Source organism: Hyperoodon ampullatus, assembly GCF_949752795.1.
Source record: "Hyperoodon ampullatus genome assembly, chromosome: 3".
Classification (NCBI taxonomy): Eukaryota; Metazoa; Chordata; class Mammalia; order Artiodactyla; family Ziphiidae; genus Hyperoodon; species Hyperoodon ampullatus.
The window spans coordinates 168,657,643-168,676,353 of NC_136916.1; the positions used below are offsets into that span (position 1 = coordinate 168,657,643).

The window sequence follows — 18,711 nt, forward strand, 5'->3', positions numbered from 1 at the left end:
GCTGTATCTTTGCAGAAACAGGAAATAAGTTGGAACCAGGGAGTGGTACTGCAGGTGTGGCATAGATTCCCCGAGGAATCGGGAGTAATGTGAGACTATAAACTGATCCTGGGATAACATTTGAGATCATGAGGTCCTCTCTAGTGGAAGCCTGAGGGGCTCCTTCGTACTGGCTTCAGGGTTCCAAGGACCAAAGCCCTGTCAGTCATTGAGAAGACATGGTGGAGTCCACAGTTTTCTTTGTGGCAGTGGCAGTGGCTGTCGTTTTGAAAGAGCCGACACACAGGCAGCCCTGGATGTAAAGGCTGCTTTGTCGCTTACTAGCTGGTTGAAACTGGGCAAGCTCCAGAGCCTTTTTGAGCTCGATTTCCTCATCTGTGACATATGGGTTTGGGGAGACCCGTGGGGAGGGGCTTGTGGGTCTTGGCATCCCTGGACTGTATGTGGAATATGTGTTGGTTCTGCTCTCTCCCGGGCTCCCTCAGAACTCCATTTTCACAACACCATCTTAGGATTCCAGGTGGACCCCTGGTTTGCAGAATGTGGCTCAGGGGTTGGTACAGGAAGCTCCCTCTATGCAGCCCGAACTAGAATGTTCTCCCTGTGCCTCTTCCTCTACTGAGTTATGACATGGAATATTCATTGAGAACTTTGCCGGGTACAGTGAGAGATTCTAAGGAAGTAGAATGCTGAGAGCAACCATCCCCTGAGCCCTTTATATGAATTAACTCATTTAATCTGTATATCAGCTCTAGGATATAAACACTATCATGGGGCAGATTAAAAATAGCTGTGCTGGGCTTCCCTGGTGGCGCAGTGGTTGAGGGTCCACCTGCCGGTGCGGGGGACGCGGGTTCGTGCCCCGGTCTGGGAGGATCCCACATGCCGCGGGGCGGCTGGGTCCGTGGGCCATGGCTGCTGGGCCTGCACGTCCAGAGCCTGTGCTCTGTGGTGGCAGAGGCCACAACAGTGAGAGGCCCACATACCGCAAAAATAAATAAATAAATAAAATAGCTGTGCTTTTTTTTGTCACTCCTCCCCTCAAGAGGTGGGGGGCTATGGCTCCTCTTCTTGAATCTGAGTCAGGCTGGGACTGCTTTGGGCAATAGAATAAGGCCAAAGTGGCACTATGCCAGTTCCATGTGCAGCTTTTTAGAGAACTGGCAGCTTCTGCTTGGACTCTGGGAGCCCTGAGTTGCCATGTAAGAAGTCTGATGACTCTGAGACCACCATACTGGAGAGGCCCCGAGATATATGGACAGGGAGAGAGGCCCAAGGAGGCCTGCTGAGTCTAGCCTTCCAGCTCTGCCTGCCAAGGCACGGGCATGAGTAAAGGCTTCTTGGACCCTCTGGACCAGACCAGTCCCCCGCTGAGTATCAGCAAGTGACCTAGTCAGTGCTAGGAGCAGCAGAAGAGTCTTCCAGCAGAGCCCTGCCCAAATTCCTGACCCAGGAAATCATGAGCTACAATAAGATGGTGGTTGCTTTATGCCACTAAATTTTGCAAGTAGTTTATTGCACAGGAGTAGATACCAGAACAAGTACTATCCTATTTTACAGATGAGGAAACTGAGGAAAAGAAAGGCTAAGTGGCTTGCTCATGGTCACACACTAGTAAGTGGCGGGGCCAGGATTTAAACCCCAGCAGCCTGGCTCCCCAGCACGTTCTTGGCACTGTGTCATACTACTTGCTCTTAAGTTGAAAACATGGCTCTGCTCTCAGGGAAACTTCTATCTACTTTGGGGTGCAAGGATCACACACACTACATAATTAGAGAATCGCGTGAGACATTTCACTTATTCTTTAACTCGAGTTAAGAACACTAGACCCTAGGGATACAGAGGTGATGATATTAAGAAAATGTTAGGATTTTACTGCCCTCAGAGGAAGGACCCCACCCCCCCCCAACGCTGGAGGGTGAGTGAGACCCCAGGGGGCCACCTCTGGGGAGTGAGGACATGTGAGCTGTGTCTTGAAGCATGAGCAGAACTGTCCCGTTTGGATGAGGGAGGAAGAACATGCGAAGTGGTGGGATGGGATGTGCAAGGACTTGGAGTTTCAGGATGTTGGGGTCCATCCAAGGCACATGGTGTCAGCTGGAATGTAAGGCGTGTGGAGGGAGGGACAGGCAGAGAATGGGACCACTGGCCAGAGCTGATCACAGGGTGGCGTGCACCCAGGTCTTGCCACTCAGCCTTTATCTAAATGGCCACAGAGAATGGGGACGGGCTGGGGGCAGTGGGGAGGAGATCTGATGCTCCTTTTAAACAGAAGTCCCGTGCCACTGGAGGCAGCATGGAGGCTGGAATGCAGGGGAGACCCCCGGGGGCGAACACCAGATGGGACTCAGCAACCATTTAGGGGCAGCATGTGGGGCGTGGAGAGGAGGGCCCCCAGCCAGAGATATCCAGGAGGAAGACTGACAGCCCAGTTGGCAGAACTGGTTGAGGAGGGAAGAGGAGCCTGTGTGTCGGGGACCTGTGGCAGCGTCACCCCAGATCCAGGGGAAGGGTGGTTGGAGGGGGTGACAGCAGGGAACACGAGGAGCCACCATGCCAGGGAGAAAGAAACCCACCACCATCACCCCGGTGCCTGGAGCCGTGCCTGGCACATAGTAGGTGCTCAGTAAATATTTGATGAATGCAAATTGAATAAACCCCTGGGTCCAGGCCTCTGGAGGGAGGGCACAGCCTGGGGTAGAGATCTGAGAGCCTCCAGGGGGTGAGATGCTAAGCCTGCATTGTCCCTCTGTGGTGGTCATGTCCTGTGCATTCAAGAGGCCCGTTTCCACCTCTGTGCTTAGAGATAAGTCCACTCTTCTTACTGGGCAGTAAAAGTGCCATGTGGTAGTTAAAGGGGAACTTGAATTAGATGACGGGCTAGAGAAACCTAAGACTCTGAATCTAATTGCCGGAGGACTTTGAGTCCTGACCCCCAGTAGGTCACGGGAACGTCCCTGTGCCCATAGAGATGCTTCTTGCGGCAGCAGCAGTCGTGTCCCTTTCCCTGTCCAGGGGCATTTACCGTGATTCAGGAGAGCTCCCAGCCCTATGCCTGCCGGGGATTTGGGGAATGGGGGCGGTTCTATAAATAACATCCCTTTCTTCCACTCCTGCGTTCAGAGCCAGTGAGGAAATAAAGGGTCAGGACATCAGCTTTCCTACTGATGGACTGACTTGAAGGAAGCAGTTTGACCTCCAGCTGAATTCAAGTGCCCTAGCATCACGCCCCTCATGGAATTTGTTCCCTGAAACCACAGGCCTCCCCCTGGCAAGGGCCAACCCTGCCCCAGGGCTTTTACACCAGGACCGGCGAGAAGAAAGCTGCGTCCTGAGCCCAGCTGGCTGGGTCTTTACCAGCAGGTGTTTCAGTAGCATCTCAAAGCAAGTGAAATGTCAGTTGACTTGAGACTGGTCCCTTGACTGGTTCTTGACTCCACACTCAGTGGCTCTGCGCTGCTGTGAAGCGGACTGGAATGTGATTCCTGTGAGGCTGAGGTCGTGGATTCTTTTTTTTTTTTTTCTTTTTGCGGCATGGGGGCCTCTCACTGTCGTGGCCTCTCCCGCTGCGGAGCACAGGCTCCGGATGCGCAGGCCCAGCGGCCATGGCTCACGGGCCCAGCCGCTCCGCGGCACACGGGATCCTCCCCGACCGGGCACGAACCCGCGCCCCCTGCATCGGCAGGCGGACCCTCAACCACTGCGCCACCAGGGAAGCCCCAGGTCGTGGATTCTGAGTCCTAGTGGGCACTCCGATCTGGCATTCAGCTCCGTGCCAGCACTGATGTCGGGCACCCACCACGTGCAGGCAGCTCTAGGTGTCGGCATCCACAGGGCCCCTGGGCTCCTGCCGGTTGCCCTAGCAGCACAAGCTGGTTCTCCCTCTGGTGCTGGGTTTCTGAAACTCAGCACTCGACATTTGACGCTGGGGCTGTCAAATGTGAGCTATAGTATGTTTTGCTGTGCGGGGCTGTCCTGTGAGCTATAGTATGTTTTGCTGTGAGGGGCTGTCCTGTGAGCTATAGTATGTTTTGCTGTGAGGGGCTGTCCTGTGAGCTATAGTATGTTTTGCTGTGCGGGGCTGTCCTGCGAGCTATAGTATGTTTCGCTGTGAGGGGCTGTCCTGTGAGCTACAGTATGTTTAGCAGCATCCCGGGCCTCTGCCCGCTAGATGTCTGTAGTACCAACCACTCCCCATTCCCCCCAACAACCTAAGATGTGTCCATGCGCTGGGGGGTAGATTTGCTCCTGGTCAAGCACAGCCGACTAGTTAGGCAACCACGAGCCACATGAGACTACTGAACACTACAGATGTGGTGAGTCTGAATTGAGATGAGCTGTAAGTGTAAAATATACACCAGATTTTGAACACTTTGTATGAAGAAAAGAATGTGATGTGTCTCAGTAATTTTTTTATATTTATGGTTTGTTGAAATGATACTATTTTGAATACATTGTGTTAAATAGAATATATGATTAAGATGAATTCTACTATTTACTTGTTTCTGTTTACTATTACTAATATGGCTATGAGCAAATTTTAAATTGCACACATGACTCGAATCATACTTCTACTGGACAGCAGGGTCTAGAGAGCCAGCGGCCTGGTGTGCTGGGTGAGGTCACGGGCTGCAGAGTCAGGCTCCCTGCAGGTCACATCCTGGTACCACTTCCCAGCTCTGTGACCTTTGGTGAGCCACTTAACCTCTCTGGGTCTCACAGCTCTCATAAGTGGCAGTCACTTTCCTCTAGACCACAGATAAAAGTTCCGAAACTCTGGGGCTTCCCTGGTGGCTCAGTGGTTGAGAGTCCGCCTGCCGATGCAGGGGACACGGGTTCGTGCCCTGGTCTGGGAAGATCCCACATGCCGCAGAGCGGCTAGGCCCGTGAGCCATGGCCACTGAGCCTGCACATCTGGAGCCTGTGCTCTGCAACGGGAGAGGCCACAACAGTGAGAGGCCCGCGTACCGCAAAAAAAAAAAAAAAAAGAAAAAAAGAAGTTCCAAAACTCTGAGATGGGATGAACTTTATAAGCTCCTGAAGTTGAAGCTGGGCTGTTTTCTGGGTGGGGTAGTTTCTCGATGGGTCCTCCCGTGGCCCTCGGGGCTGTTTTTGCCATCAGGGTGGTGCCCTGAGCCACCTCCCTTTCCGCCTGTCCTTTCTGCTCCCAGAGAGAGCCATGTTTTTTCATGATGGGTACAATCAAAGATGCCTCCCCGCCCCTACAACCTGAGTGGAGGAGCTGGCGGATTGCTTTCCCAGCCTTGCAGCTCGTTCCCTGTGGGTAATTCAAGCCCTGGGATGGCGGGCCTCTGCTCAGCATCTCTCCTCCACCCCTCCCTGTTCCTTCTCCCCAAACACCTCCCTGTTGCTTACTCTTTATTTAGTCTTCCCTGCCATTTGGCAATTCGCACATCTGTCCGATGTCTCCCCTTCTGTTTCGGCATCTGAACCTATAACGAGTTCCCAGGCAAAGTCCCATCTGCATTGTGACAATTCATTCTGTATTCCTTTTCCCAGACCAAAATCCTCATCTACACGGTTGCTAAATACGGAAGTGCACCATCCAAGAAAAGGAATCTTTTATTACAGCTGGGACAGTGTAGTGGCAGTGGCTGCAGATGTGGCTGCCAGTGTGGATTCAGAGATCATGCTTTCAGTAATGACAAGACCGGTTAAACATACGGGGTGATCCAGGCGAGGCCCTGGATCTGGGAAAGAAGAAGAAGCTTGCCCTTGCTTTCCGGGATCTTCATTCTGGGCCAGAGTCAGGCCTGTGAACACATCATGATGTGGTGTAGTCATGCTCTAAATTGGAGTGTGTGTCCCGTGCTGGGGCTAGAGGGAAGGGAGCATAGTTCTGCCCAGGAAGCCCTCTCTGAGGGTAACACGGGACCTGCCTGGTGGCTGAGGAGGTGTGTGAGCCATGGGAAGGCGTCTCTGTTAGCTGACAGGTGAGGGAGTCACACTGAGTGCTTTCGGGCGTGAAGCACTGGGATGCCCTCCCTCTGCCCCACGCCACCTCTGCTGAATAAAAGGTGCCTCGTGCTCCAAGCTCCCAGGCTGGTGGCACCTGCTCATGACTGGCTGTGCCCTCGGGCCAGTTTCTTAAACTCTCTGAGCCTCAGTTTCCTTTCTTATGAGGATAATGGAGTTGTCATGATGATTAGAAATACAGAGGCTAGAACACAGTAGGCACTTGGTAAGTGGTAGATGATATTATTTTATTTTATTTTTTTTTTGGCGGTACACGGGCCTCTCACTGTTGTGGCCTCTCCCGTTGCGGAGCACAGGCTCCGGACACGCAGGCTTAGCAGCCATGGCTCACGGGCCCAGCCGCTCCACGGCATGTGGGATCCTCCCGGACCAGGGCATGAACCCATGTCCCCTGCATCGGCAGGCGGACTCTCAACCACTGTGCCACCAGGGAAGCCCTAGATGATATTATTATCGCTGTTGTTAAAACTTTGAAAGTGATAACCCTCTATTACTAATCAAGAGGCTCAAATCTGAACAAAGCCCGCGCTGCGAAGTTGGAAGAAGGGGGCAGAACAGCAGTAGTCCAGGCTCAGAGTCTAGACTCCAGAGAGCAAAGGAATCAAACTGTAGAAAACACCCAGGCTAATGCTCTTTCACTGGATGACGCTGCACCTTCTCTGGACTTCAATTTCCCCATCTGTGCAGTGAGGGAGTTTGAACCAGAGCTGTCTCTAAGGGCCCTTTCATTCTGACTTTCAATAGTTCCCCATCCACTGGGAGGCATAGTTGAGTGTGCTTGGGTCTAGTCTGGGCAAATTTGGGGTGTGGTCGAGAACTCAGTAAAAAGACATTGCTGACTTTTACATCCTCAAATTCTTAAGATGAAATCAAGAGGAGATTGCTCCTTATGCCGAGAACAACCAGCATAGAAGGCCATGACTCATACCCAGGGCTGCCATGAACAGTTGCCCAGCTTGTGCACTGCTCAAAACTGCCGGGTAGGATTAAATCCAGCTGGCGTTCTGCTCGTCAGGTTGTGCAGTTTTGTGCAGGGCTGCAGCCACCTCTTTGCTCCCTTGCCAAACCCTGTAATGGAGCACTGGGAGCATGTGGAAGTGGCCCCCTGCTTGGACCCCTGGCCGTGGCTGCTAGGCCCTCCCCTGTTCCTTTTCCATTGGCCTCTAGGCAAAGGTACATAGGGCAAAGGCTTGCTGTGCCCCAACTCTGAACAGAAGCCCCTGCAGCAAGTCCTGCCCCCAGGGGCCCATGGCTGATGGGGGAGACTGAGGGCTAAGGAGGGATAATGTACCCTGAGAGCCTTCAGGGCTGATGGGCGTGTGCGGGATTTACAGAGGACAGGCTGGTAAATAGACAGGGAAGGGATTCCAGGGCCAGCCAGTGAACCAGGGACCAAGATGCCCACCCTGGACCATCAGTAACAGCCAGGGACAGAGAAAGGGAACTGCTTTCAGCACATTTGCAGATCAGCATCCTCTCCCAGGTCCCTGAGCTCTAACTCGACCCCCTGCCCTCCACTCCCCACCCCAGACCTTCCAGACCTCTGTGTCATCTTTGGTGGAGGGGCTGCTATTCCTCACTCAGGGCCTGCCTGTGGGGTACCACTCAGCCTCTGCACAGCCAGCGGCAGGGCCCGGGAGGGCCTCAGTTACTCGTATCCTCACTTGGCCGTTAGAGAAGTCAAGTCTCAGAGACTTGAAGGATTTGGTCTCCAGGCTTGTGGGGGATGGCACCAGGAGCCCATGCCCAGTCGGTACTGTCCGGGTTTGGGCTTTGCCTGGAACGGGAACAGGAGTTTGCCCCACTCCGAGCTCCGGTCGTTGTATGGCTGGGCAGCAAGTCAGCTCCGAGAGCACAGGAGATCTGCTGCCTGGCGCTGGCCTGTTTGTTCTCACTTCTCCTGGCAACTCTCCTTCTGCTGGAGCCAGAGCTTCCGGAAACCCTAGTCCAGCAGCACCCTTCCTTCTGGAGGGGGTACAGCCATTCTCCCATTTCACAGGTGACCCAGCTGCACTGCAGCAGCATCTTGAAGTAAGTGGTACCAGAGCTGGGCTTGGAACCACGGGGTCCCCTGGACTCCAGAGAAATTGCCACTCTTCCCACTTCCACCCCTGGAAACAGGGCAAGTTTTCATCTATCACGGAAAATTGGGCCTGATGATAGCAGCAAACAGTCCTTTTTCCTCCTCAGCCACAAACTGTCCAGGTGGTGGCTCCCATGGCATCCATGGTGTTGCCGGGCAGCGGTGGGTCCCACGAGCCAGAAGTCAACTGTGACCTTCCAAGTGGGGAAGGAGCTGAGGGGGCATGGGAGGGACACCTGGAAGAATGGGCCTGGCCTCACCTGTCCGGCCAGCAGGTGACCCCCCCGTCCTGCTCCAGCTGTGAACCACTCCCCAGCCTCTGGTCACATTGGCTTTTTATCCTCAGGCTCTGCACTCCTGGCCTTTGCTGTCAGGGACCCAGCTTGGTGACCTAGGGCCCCTTTTAGGAAGTGGGATCAGAATCCATTAGGATCTGTCTTCCAACCCATTCTGGGTGATCCGTTTTAGAGAAGGTTGGCTCGACAGTGTCACATAAGGCTCTGGAGTGAGGCCACTTCCTGGGCCCAGACTTCCCCCGGCCAGGTGTGACGGCCTTTTCTGAGAGGCCCGAGACCCGATCTCTTCTGCCAACACCAGCCCTTCCTGTGTCCTTCCCGGGCAGTTCTCATCCATCTGGGAATGTGCCCATTCCATAAACGTACATACTGAGGCCTTGCTAAGTACAGGGTTTTTTCTTAGATAAAAATCAATGAACATCTCTCCCGCCCTCACCCAACCAAATTTTCAATCATAAAAGAGAATGAGCAGGTTGTTTGGAATCTCTGCCCCTCAGGAAGGAGTTTCAGCTAGGTCCTGTGGCCAAAACCATCGGCCAGTTCCCTGTCACCCTGCTCACCGTGAGGCTTCCTCTCGATTTCTAAATCCATTTCCCCTTATTTCTACAGAGTATGAGCACATAAATATTTGTCAGTGGTTGAATACATAATGTCCTAGCTAAAGAGTAACTCTGACCCAGCCCTTCAAATGAGGGTCATACCTGGAGATTTATTTATAATTCCTGTTGTCAACCGAACTGTGTTTGAATAGAGATCTCTTAGGTTAACAAGGGTGTCTGCCAACAAGGAAGACAGTTTGCGTTTCTTTTTTTCTTTTTTTTTTTTTTTTTTTTTGTCAGTACACGGGCCTCTCACTGCTGTGGCCTCTCCCGTCGCGGAGCACAGGCTCCGGACGCACAGGCTCAGCAGCCATGGCTCACGGGCCCAGCCGCTCCGCGGCATGTGGGATCCCCCCGGACCGGGGCACGAACCCGTGTCCCCTGCATCGGCAGGCGGACTCCCAACCACTGCGCCACCAGGGAAGCCCCAGTTTGCGTTTCTTGAGTAATCTGTACAAGTCACAATTTTAATAACTGTTGGCAAGGCGTACCTTCATTCTGCGTTTTCGTGTGACCGTCTTTTCCTCATCAAAGCCCAGGGTCAGGCTTAGGGGAACAGATGCTCATCCTTCACTTGTTAGTAAACACAAATCAGACCCTAAAGAAGGCACATGCCAATAGCCATTCTCTGCTTAAAATGAACATGACGTAGAACGTCTCATTTGTCGATTTCACTCACCTCAGTCACTAGGAATGTGTGGTAATTAAGCCAGGCTTGGCTAAACTTTACCTTTGGACCAACTATGAAGAAAATGTCTGCAGAGGGACTTAATAGTGTCAGTAAGATTGCACAGGGGACTTTGGTCTGAATAAGGATAATAACTGGTTAAAGACCCCTCATACATTAATTATAACAATAGATACTGCCAAATGCAAAGAAGAGCTGACTGTTCATTAAAACAGGTTGGAAATATCCCTACTGAATCATTTATGCAGCACCAGTCGAGTGCTTACTATTTCGCAAACTTGGACAGTATTCATTTTTTTATTCTCTTTTTTTAAAATTTTTTATTTATTTATTTATTTGGTTGCATTGGGTCTTAGTTGCAGCAGGCAGGCTGCTTAGTTGTGGCAGGCGGGCTCCTTAGTTGTGGCTCACTGGCTTCTTAGTTGCGGCATGTGACCTCTTAGTTGCAGCATGCATGTGGGATCTAGTTCCCAGACCAGGGATCGAACCTGGGCCCCCTGCACTGGGAGCACAGAGTCTTAACAACTGTGCCACCAGGGAAGTCCCATTTTTTTCATTGTTAACATAAAATTTGAAAGACCCTGTTCACGGATGAAAAGACAAGCTATAGCTGGGAGAGAATATTTGCAAATCACACATCTGACAAAGACTTTGTAACTATAACATAAAGAACTCTCAAAACTCAAAATTAAAAACGAGCAACCCAAATAAAAATGAGCAAAGGATCTGAATAGACATTTTTCCAAAGTATATACACAAATAGCCAATAAGCACATGAAGATATACTTGACATCACTAATCCTTAGGGAAATGGAAGTCAAAACCACAAGGAGATACCATTTCATACCCACTAGGATGACTCGAATCAATAAGACAGACAAAGTACTGGCAAAGGTGTGGAGAAAGTGGAACCTCATCCATTGCTAGTGGGAATGTAAAATGGTGCAGTTGCTTTGAAAAACAGTACCACAGTTTCTTAAACATGTAAGGCTTCCCTGGTGGCACAGTGGTTGAGAGTCCGCCTGCCGATGCAGGGGACACGGGTTCGTGCCCCGGTCCCGGAAGATCCCACATGCCGCGGGGCGGCTGGGCCCGTGAGCCATGGCCGCTGAGCCTGTGCGTCCGGAGCCTGTGCTTCGCAACGGGAGAGGCCACAACAGTGAGAGGCCTGCATACCGCAAAAAGAAAAACAAAAAACAAAAAACATGTAGAGTTACTGTAGGACCCAGCAATTCCACTTCTAGGAATATACCCAAGAGAAATGAAAACATATGTCCACATAAAAATTTGTACACAGATGTTCAATGCAGTATTATTTGTAGTAGCCAAAGAGTGGAAACAACCCAAATCTCCATCAGTGATGAATGGATAAACAAAATGTGGTGTATCCATCTAACAGAATATTATTCAGCCATAAAGAGGAATGAAGTGCTGACCCCTGCTGCAACACGGACATGGATGAACATGGATGAACATTTAGCATGATACTAAATGAAAGAAGCCAGACCCACAGGGCCACATACTGTATGATTCCATGTATATGAAAAGTCCAGAACAGGCAAACCCATAGAGACAGAAAGTAGATTAGTGGCTTCCAGAAGCTAGGAGGAGGGAGAGATGAAAAGTGACTGCTAATGGGTACAGTGTTTGTTTTGGGGGCTAATGAAAATGTTCTAAAATTGATTGTGATGATGGTTGCACAACTCTGTGAATATACTAAGACCATCATGCACTTAAAATTGGTGAATTGTATGGTGTGTGAATGATATCTTAAAACGTTTTTTAAAAATTCAACATTAAAAGAAACTGTCCAATTAGAAAATAGTAAAAGACATGAATAGACACTTGAGCAAAGAGGATGTACACATGAAAGGGCATTCAACATCTTTTTGAAATGCAAATTAGAGAAATGCAAATTAAAACCACAATGAGATATCACTCTACACCCAGTGGAATGGCCAAAATAAAAAATAGTGACAACACCCAGCTGGCGAGGATGGGGAGAAATTGAATCCCTCCTTCATCGCTGGTGGGACGTAAAATGGTACAGCCACTCGGGAGAGTAGTTTGGCCCTTCCTTTGAAAATGGAGGGTAGACTTACCATGTGACCCAGCAGTTGCACTCTTGGGCATATATCCCAGAGAAAGGAAAACATATTTTCATGCAGAAGCATGTACATAAATGTTCCACAGCAGCTTTGTGCATAATAACTAAAAACCGGAAATTCCCAGATGTCCTTCAGTGGGTGAATGACCAAGGAAGCCATGGTACATCCAGACCATAGGTTACTACTCAGCACTAAAAAGGAACAGGATATTGATTCACTCAATACCATGGACGACCCTCGAGGAAATTATGCAGAGTGGGAAAAGCCCATCCCAAAGAATATGTACTGCATGACTCCATTTATGACATTCAATAATGTAATCACAGAGATGGAGCCATTTGCTAAAAGCGCCATGCCTGGTGCTGGGGGTACCGTGGAGAACAAAAGGTACATACACAGTTCCTGCCTTGGCAGTTCATTTGTATTATTGAGTGATAAAATGGAATTTCTTTTTTTTGTTTGTTTAATAAATTTATTTATTTATTTATTTTTGGCTGTGTTGGGTCTTCGTTTCTGTGCGAGGGCTTTCTCTAGTTGCGGCGAACGGGGGCCACTCTTCATCGCGGTGCCTGGGCCTCTCACTGTCGCGGCCTCTCTTGTTGCTGGAGCACAGGCTCCAGACGCGCAGGCTCAGTAGTTGTGGCTCATGGGCGTAGTTGCTCCGTGGCATGTGGAATCTTCCCAGACCAGGGCTCAAACCCGTGTCCCCTGCATTGGCAGGCAGATTCTCAACCACTGCGCCACCAGGGAAGCCCAAAAATGGAATTTCTTAAAACAAAAAATCTTCTAACGGCTTTCGGTTCTTCATGGATAACTGACGTTGAGATTGTAAATGCTAGAAGCCAGGCCGGCGTGTGTAGACCCGGAGTCTCCACCTTGTCCCGATTCAGCCTTGATGGTGAGTCATGAGGTGAAAAGTTTCCTTTTCTCTAGGCAGGGGCAGAGCTCCAATGTTGTCACCTGTTGTCACCTTGGGACATAGCAGGTGGGTCTGGCTGGTGCTCATTCTCTCTCCTCACTCTTTGAAAGCGGGATGGTTTAGACAGGGTCTGGCGTATTCCCACCGCAGTTTCTGCTGAGGAGGCTGGAAGCTGTATACAGTGGAGGAGTTGCTGCCCAAGGATTCAAAGGTGACCAGAGGCAGCCGGCGTCTTTGTCAGGAGGACCCAGCCGGCAGTGGCTGACGCGGGGAGCTTGTCGGCTGTGCCCACAGTGCTGGGAGGGGCACCGAAGCAGCATGAGTGAGAGGACTCTGGGAACCCATTGGCTTCTGAGAACAATTTACAGAGAGATTTAGGAAATTCAAGAAAAATTTAGAGAATTTATGTATATGCTCATTATAAATGCTCATATATGCTCATTATAAAAATCCCAGAAAAACGTAGTACAGGAAGTGAAATTCAGCCCACTCTGTATGTACGCATTTTCTTTTCTTTAATAATGGCTTTATTGACATGTATTTATTCCATGTAATCAGTATCATACAATTCACCCATTTAAAGTGTACGATTCAGTGGCTTTTGGTATATTCAGTTGTCTAGCCCTCACCAAGGTCAATCTGAGAACATTTTCAACACCTCAGAAAAGGAGCCCCGTGTTGCACAGTGTGAATGTACTTAATGCCACTGAACTGTACACTTAAAAATGGTTTAAATGCTAAACTTCATGTTTTTCATAGTTTAGCACAATAAAAAAAAAAGAAACTCCATCCCCTGTCCCCTGTCCCCTTTCCCCTCCAGCCCTAAGCAACCACGGATGTACTTTCTATCTCTGGAGATTTGGTTCACTCTTGATTCTGACACCAGGAGGCCTGGTCAGCCCAGCTGTCCTCCTCAGAGCCTTCCCTGCGTGCTGGGCGCAGGGCTGGGCACAGTGTAGGTGATGGGCAAAGTGAGACCCATTCCTGTTCTCAGTCTCACCGTCTGAGAATCCTCAGCTCATGTCACAATGTGAGCACATTATACCCTGCTTCCTGAGCCAAAAATGTGTGATTTGGACAGTACTTCCTGCGTGTGGCTTTCCTGTGGGAGAGCTCAGAGTACCAGCAAGGCTTTGAGGCAGAAAGTGGACCTGGAGCTGATCCCTCAAGGCAGGGAAGGGGGAAACTGGATCCTCCGTGCACAAGGAGACAGCATGAGCAAAGGCCCAGAGGCCAGCAATCCCAAGTCGAGGTTGGCAGGGTTGGCTCCTTCTGGAGACCAGGGAGAATCTGTTCAAGTCACTCTCCTGGCTTCTGGTGACAGCCAGCAATCCTTGGCTTGTAGCTGTATTCCAATGTCTGCCTCCATTCACATGGTCTTTTCCTCTCTGTGTCTGTGTCCCAGGTCTTTACCTGTCTTCTTTTTTTTTTAAATTAATTTATTTATTATTTATTTTTGCCTGTGTTGGGTCTTTGTTGCTGCACACAGGCTTTCTCTAGTTGCGGCGAGCAGGGGCTACTCTTCATTGCAGTGCACGGGCTTCTCTTTGTGGTGGCTTTTCTTGTTGGGGAGCATGGGCTCTAGGCTTCAGTAGCTGTGACTTGCAGGCTTCAGTAGTTGTGGCACACGGGCTTAGTTGCTCTGCGGCATGTGGGATCCTCCCGGACCAGGGCTCGAGCCCATGTCCCCTGCATTGGCAGGTGGATTCTTAACCACTGTGCCACTAGGGAAGTCCTACCTGTCTTCTTATAAGGACACCAATCATTGGATTTAGGGCCCACCCCATGCATTCTGACCTTGTGTTAACTTGATTCCACCCGACAAGACCCTCTTTCCGAATAAGGTCACATTTATAGGTACCTGGGGTTAGGATTGAAACGTATCTTTTGGGGGGACACAATTCAACCCACAACATTTGGGTACTTTACGATCCTTGTTATACAGCTGAAGAAACCGAGGCGCAGGGAGGATAAGCAGTAATGTGCTGGAGACACGTTCACACTCAGGCTGTTTGGCCTGGGCGCCTGCATGCAACCACCAGGCCGGTGCAGGACACAGGGCGGTCCTGGAAGCTGAGCTCTACCACCACCCACCGGAACAAAGGATTGTCTCACTCTTACCGGTTTGCATTCACCTCTGCTCCAGAGCAGCGTGAGGCTGCCTGTCGGGACTCCCTCAAGTCCCAGGTGTCCCGTTGGGTCCCTGCAGGGAGGACCCTGATCTACGCAGTGGGAGGTTTGAGACGCTAACCAGACGCCCCTGGGGGCCTAGAGACTCCTGTGGGGTCTCCCTCCCAGACAGACTTTGCCACACACTGTGCTGGGCACTGAGGGAGACTCAAATGTGGGCAAAGCCCTGGCCCTGGCATACAGGAGCTCCCCCGGGTGTGTCCTTGGTGTGCAGGGATGCTACTCCCACGAGCAGGACGGGAAGGTACAAGCAGGGGGCTGGGGCAGAAGAGACCTGGTTACAAAGAAACAAACATGAGCCTTGACCATTGCTTGTGCTTTGACAAATCTACTGTTTTCACTGTAAAAATGTGATTGGGTCACTAGAAGTTTGCTTGGCCCCAGCTACAAAAGTGAATGAGCCCTGGTCCCTGCACCCGAGGAGCGGACCAGAGTGGGGTAAACGAAGTCTAAAGGAGCTGCAGGCTTTATAGAAAGTGCCAGGGGCACAGGAGAGGGAGGGACTGACTATCTTAAGGGTTTAATCTGTGTCTGCAGAGGTCAGACCATGTCTCAATGATGAAGAAAACCTGCTGATTGTTGAGCAGACCCAGCATAGGAGGCTAGGCTTTTTGCGTGCATCATCACTAATCCCCCTTGAAGGATTCTTGAGAAAGGTCTTTACATTCCCATTTTGCAGTTGGAGCGTTCTCTTGACCTCTCCCAACTACCGGAGATCTTCTGGTCAGTTTGTGCTGCTTCCTGTGGAGAGAGTGGGCGATGCACTAATGTGCCACTAGGTGGCGCCATGGGCTGCCTCATGGCCATTAACTCATAGAGGCTGGTAACTCTGTGCGCTGATGTTTCTCAGACTTATCCTTTATGGGCATCTTCCCGGTACCTCCGTGTACTGTAATCTATCTAATATTTTTCTTTAAACTCCCTTTTAAATTTTTATGTCTATCCAAATGGGATACCATGGTCTCTTTGCCATAAATAAATGATGAATGTAATCTTTTAAAAAATCACGTTGGGCTTCCCTGGTGGCGCAGTGGTTGAGAGTCCGTCTGCCGATGCAGGGGACACGGGTTCGTGCCCCGGTCTGGGAAGATCCCACATGCCGCGGAGCGGCTGGGCCCATGAGCCATGGCCGCTGAGCCTGCGCGTCTGGAGCCTGTGCTCCGCAACGGGAGAGGCCACAACAGTGAGAGGCCTGCGTACCGTAAAAAAAATAAAATAAAAATAAAATAAAAAATCATGTTAACTGTGTAGAACAGTGCAATAGTATTAGAAGGAAGGAATGTATTAAAATAAAGCAATGAGAACAAAACGTGTTGGTTCATGTGTCCCCTGTGACCATCTCGCAGATCACCAATGCAGTGGAAAGCCGTCCTAGGCTTTGAAAATAGGACAGCAGGCTGCTGTCACCTAGATGCGCGAGTGTTTAGGGTTGGAAGGGCTCTTTGCCTTTGCAGGTGGAGGATCTGAGGTGCTGAGAGGGGAAGGAGTGTACCCAGAGTCACACTGCTGATCCCAGGGTTGGAGCCAGGCCTGGAACCCAGGTCCTGCCTTCCCCCTCTGCCCCATGGATGCTAGAAGAATCTCAGGAAATTGGAACTGAAGTGTGATGCACACATATTTCCTGGCCCCTCTGAGGCCCAAGAAAGTACACTGTGGGGTCCCACGTGCAGGGAGCATCACCTGTTGGGCATATGGAGCCCTGGGATGAGAGTCAGGAGGTGAGCAGATGGACGGCTGCTGAGACCCCTGATGAGCAGCTCGCCCAGGTGGTCTGGGCCCCTCACCCTGGGGCTCTGCAGCAGTGCACGGTGTGGTGCCACGCTTTCCTCTGGGCAGTCCACCCCAGCCTCGGGCACTGACTGCCATACCCCGGCACCCTGTCCCTCCAAGCAGCCATATCCACCCTGGGATGGGCTCTTGGGCAAATGCTTTGATCCCTCTTCCTTGTCAAAGCTGAAAAATATTGGGGTCACCCTCACTCTTGGATTACATGTGCAGCCAAATCAAGTGAGGTTCTAACAGGCCCTGGGGTTCTTGGGGAAAAGGCCAGTGGCCCCAGCCCAGCACCCCTGGACCAATGAACTTCCTGGAGGCCACAGCAGAACAGGGAAACTGTCCTCCTGCTGGCCCCTCACAGCCCTCAGAATTGTCAAGTGGAGATGACTTTGAAAGTTTAATTCAAGACTTTTCTTTTTTTCTTTTTTTTGACCACGCTGTGCAACTTGCGGGATCTTAGTTCCCAGACCGGGGATTGAACCTGCACCCTCAGCAGTGAAAGCGCCGAGTCCTAACCACCAGACCGCCAGGGAATTCCCTCAAGACGTTTTTAAATTCTGCTTTTATAATCTAGAGTCTTTTGCGTTATTTTGCTCAAAATGAGGAGTGTGTATTAGTTAAGGTAACACCATCTGCTATAATAGAAAGGCCCCTGAAATCTCAGTGGCTTAACACCACAGAAGTTCATTTCTCACCTCCCTCTGGTCCAATGGGCAGCTGATGTACATGCGGCCGCAGCAGGCCGGGTGCTGCAGCAGGTGCTGTGACCTACAGTGAGCACAGAGCAGACACGTCCTCCCCAGGGACCTTCCTCCCCTTTGACAGGGACACTCATACAAGGCGTCTGTCATCTCTCCTCAGTATTGTACCTGGAAGGCTCGGTTCTTGTGTTTGAGGACATCTTCAGACTGATCGCATTCTACTGTGTCAGTAGGTGAGTAGCCCGGGCCCCCAGGAGGGCATCTGATGGCAATAGATGTCCATGCAACCTTGGGTGGGGACGGGGGTGTCACAGGGAAGCCCCCAGAGGGAAGTGTGCCACCCACAGGATGCAGAGAGAGGTGACAGTCCCCTGGCTTCACCCTGGTAACTGTGAAGGGGGGTGCTGGCTCTGCTGCTTGCTTGGACCGGCAGGTAAAGTCCCCTCCCTCACCACCACCTGTGCCCTGGGCTCACTGTCCGTCATAGCAGCTTCCTGTATTCCGGCTTCCAGGACAGCTTGGAGTCCTGTGAGGACCTGACCCGCCCCGTTAGAGGAGTTATAGAAGGAACTTCCTGTCGGAACAGCAGGAAGGGCTGATACCCTCCCTCCGTGGGAGAGGGCTTGTGATTGTGAAGCAGCTGCTGGGTGGAGATGGTGTCTGGTAACCACCCTCAGAGCTGCTCTATTTATTCAGGACTGGTCGCAGGTCAACACGAATTGAAAAATACATTCTGGTGCCAAAAACCAATGGCTTAAGCTACAGGGACTTAAGCAGAGCTGGGCAAGATGTCTTGGGGTCCAGGGCCCCAGGCTCACCTCCCCCTGCTTCAAAGAGACCATTCATGTTGCCTCTGGTGAAAGCCACACTCAACCCAGAACACCACCACCCCCATCTACCAGGACCCTCCTGGACCCCGTGGGCAGAACAGGTGACGCTGATAATAAGCTGCTGCCTGTTGAGGGCTCTCCAGGTACCCAGCATGGTGCTAGAGGTCTATATCCATTATGTTCTTAAATCTTGCAAATAATTCCACCCGGTAAGTGCTCTTGTTAGTCCCATTTTACAGATGAGGAAGCCGAGACTGAGAGAAGTTGCTAAATGTCGCGTACCTGGTAAATGGCAGCGTGGGGATTCAAAGTAGATAGAGCTCCAAGGTCCATGATCTTTTCTACAGCCGCCCCACTGTGTGCGCTCCACGATGATTCTGATGACCTAGCGTGTCCTTCTAGGCCCACAAAGCAAAGCATCAGCAGCTCCCTGACCCTTTGTACGTTATGACATGTCAAGCTCTCAGAGTCAGGCCCTTTCCTATTCTGAGTTCTACCTTAGTAGAAGGCACTAGTCTAGTGTT

At 51.0% G+C, this 18,711-nt stretch overlaps 1 protein-coding gene across 2 annotated transcripts in view; it reads left to right on the forward strand.

Moving 5' to 3' along the window:
- RIN3 (Ras and Rab interactor 3) overlaps window positions 1-18,711 on the forward strand; it is a gene marked incomplete at its 5' end in the record, with an annotated part of 114,127 nt that overhangs the window by 58,575 nt on the left and 36,841 nt on the right. For both annotated transcript variants that reach the window (XM_079699329.1, XM_079699330.1), the window contains one exon: window positions 17,518-17,590. In XM_079699329.1, coding sequence (XP_079555455.1) covers window positions 17,518-17,590 — 73 coding nt within the window. The remainder of the gene's footprint in view (window positions 1-17,517; window positions 17,591-18,711) is intronic.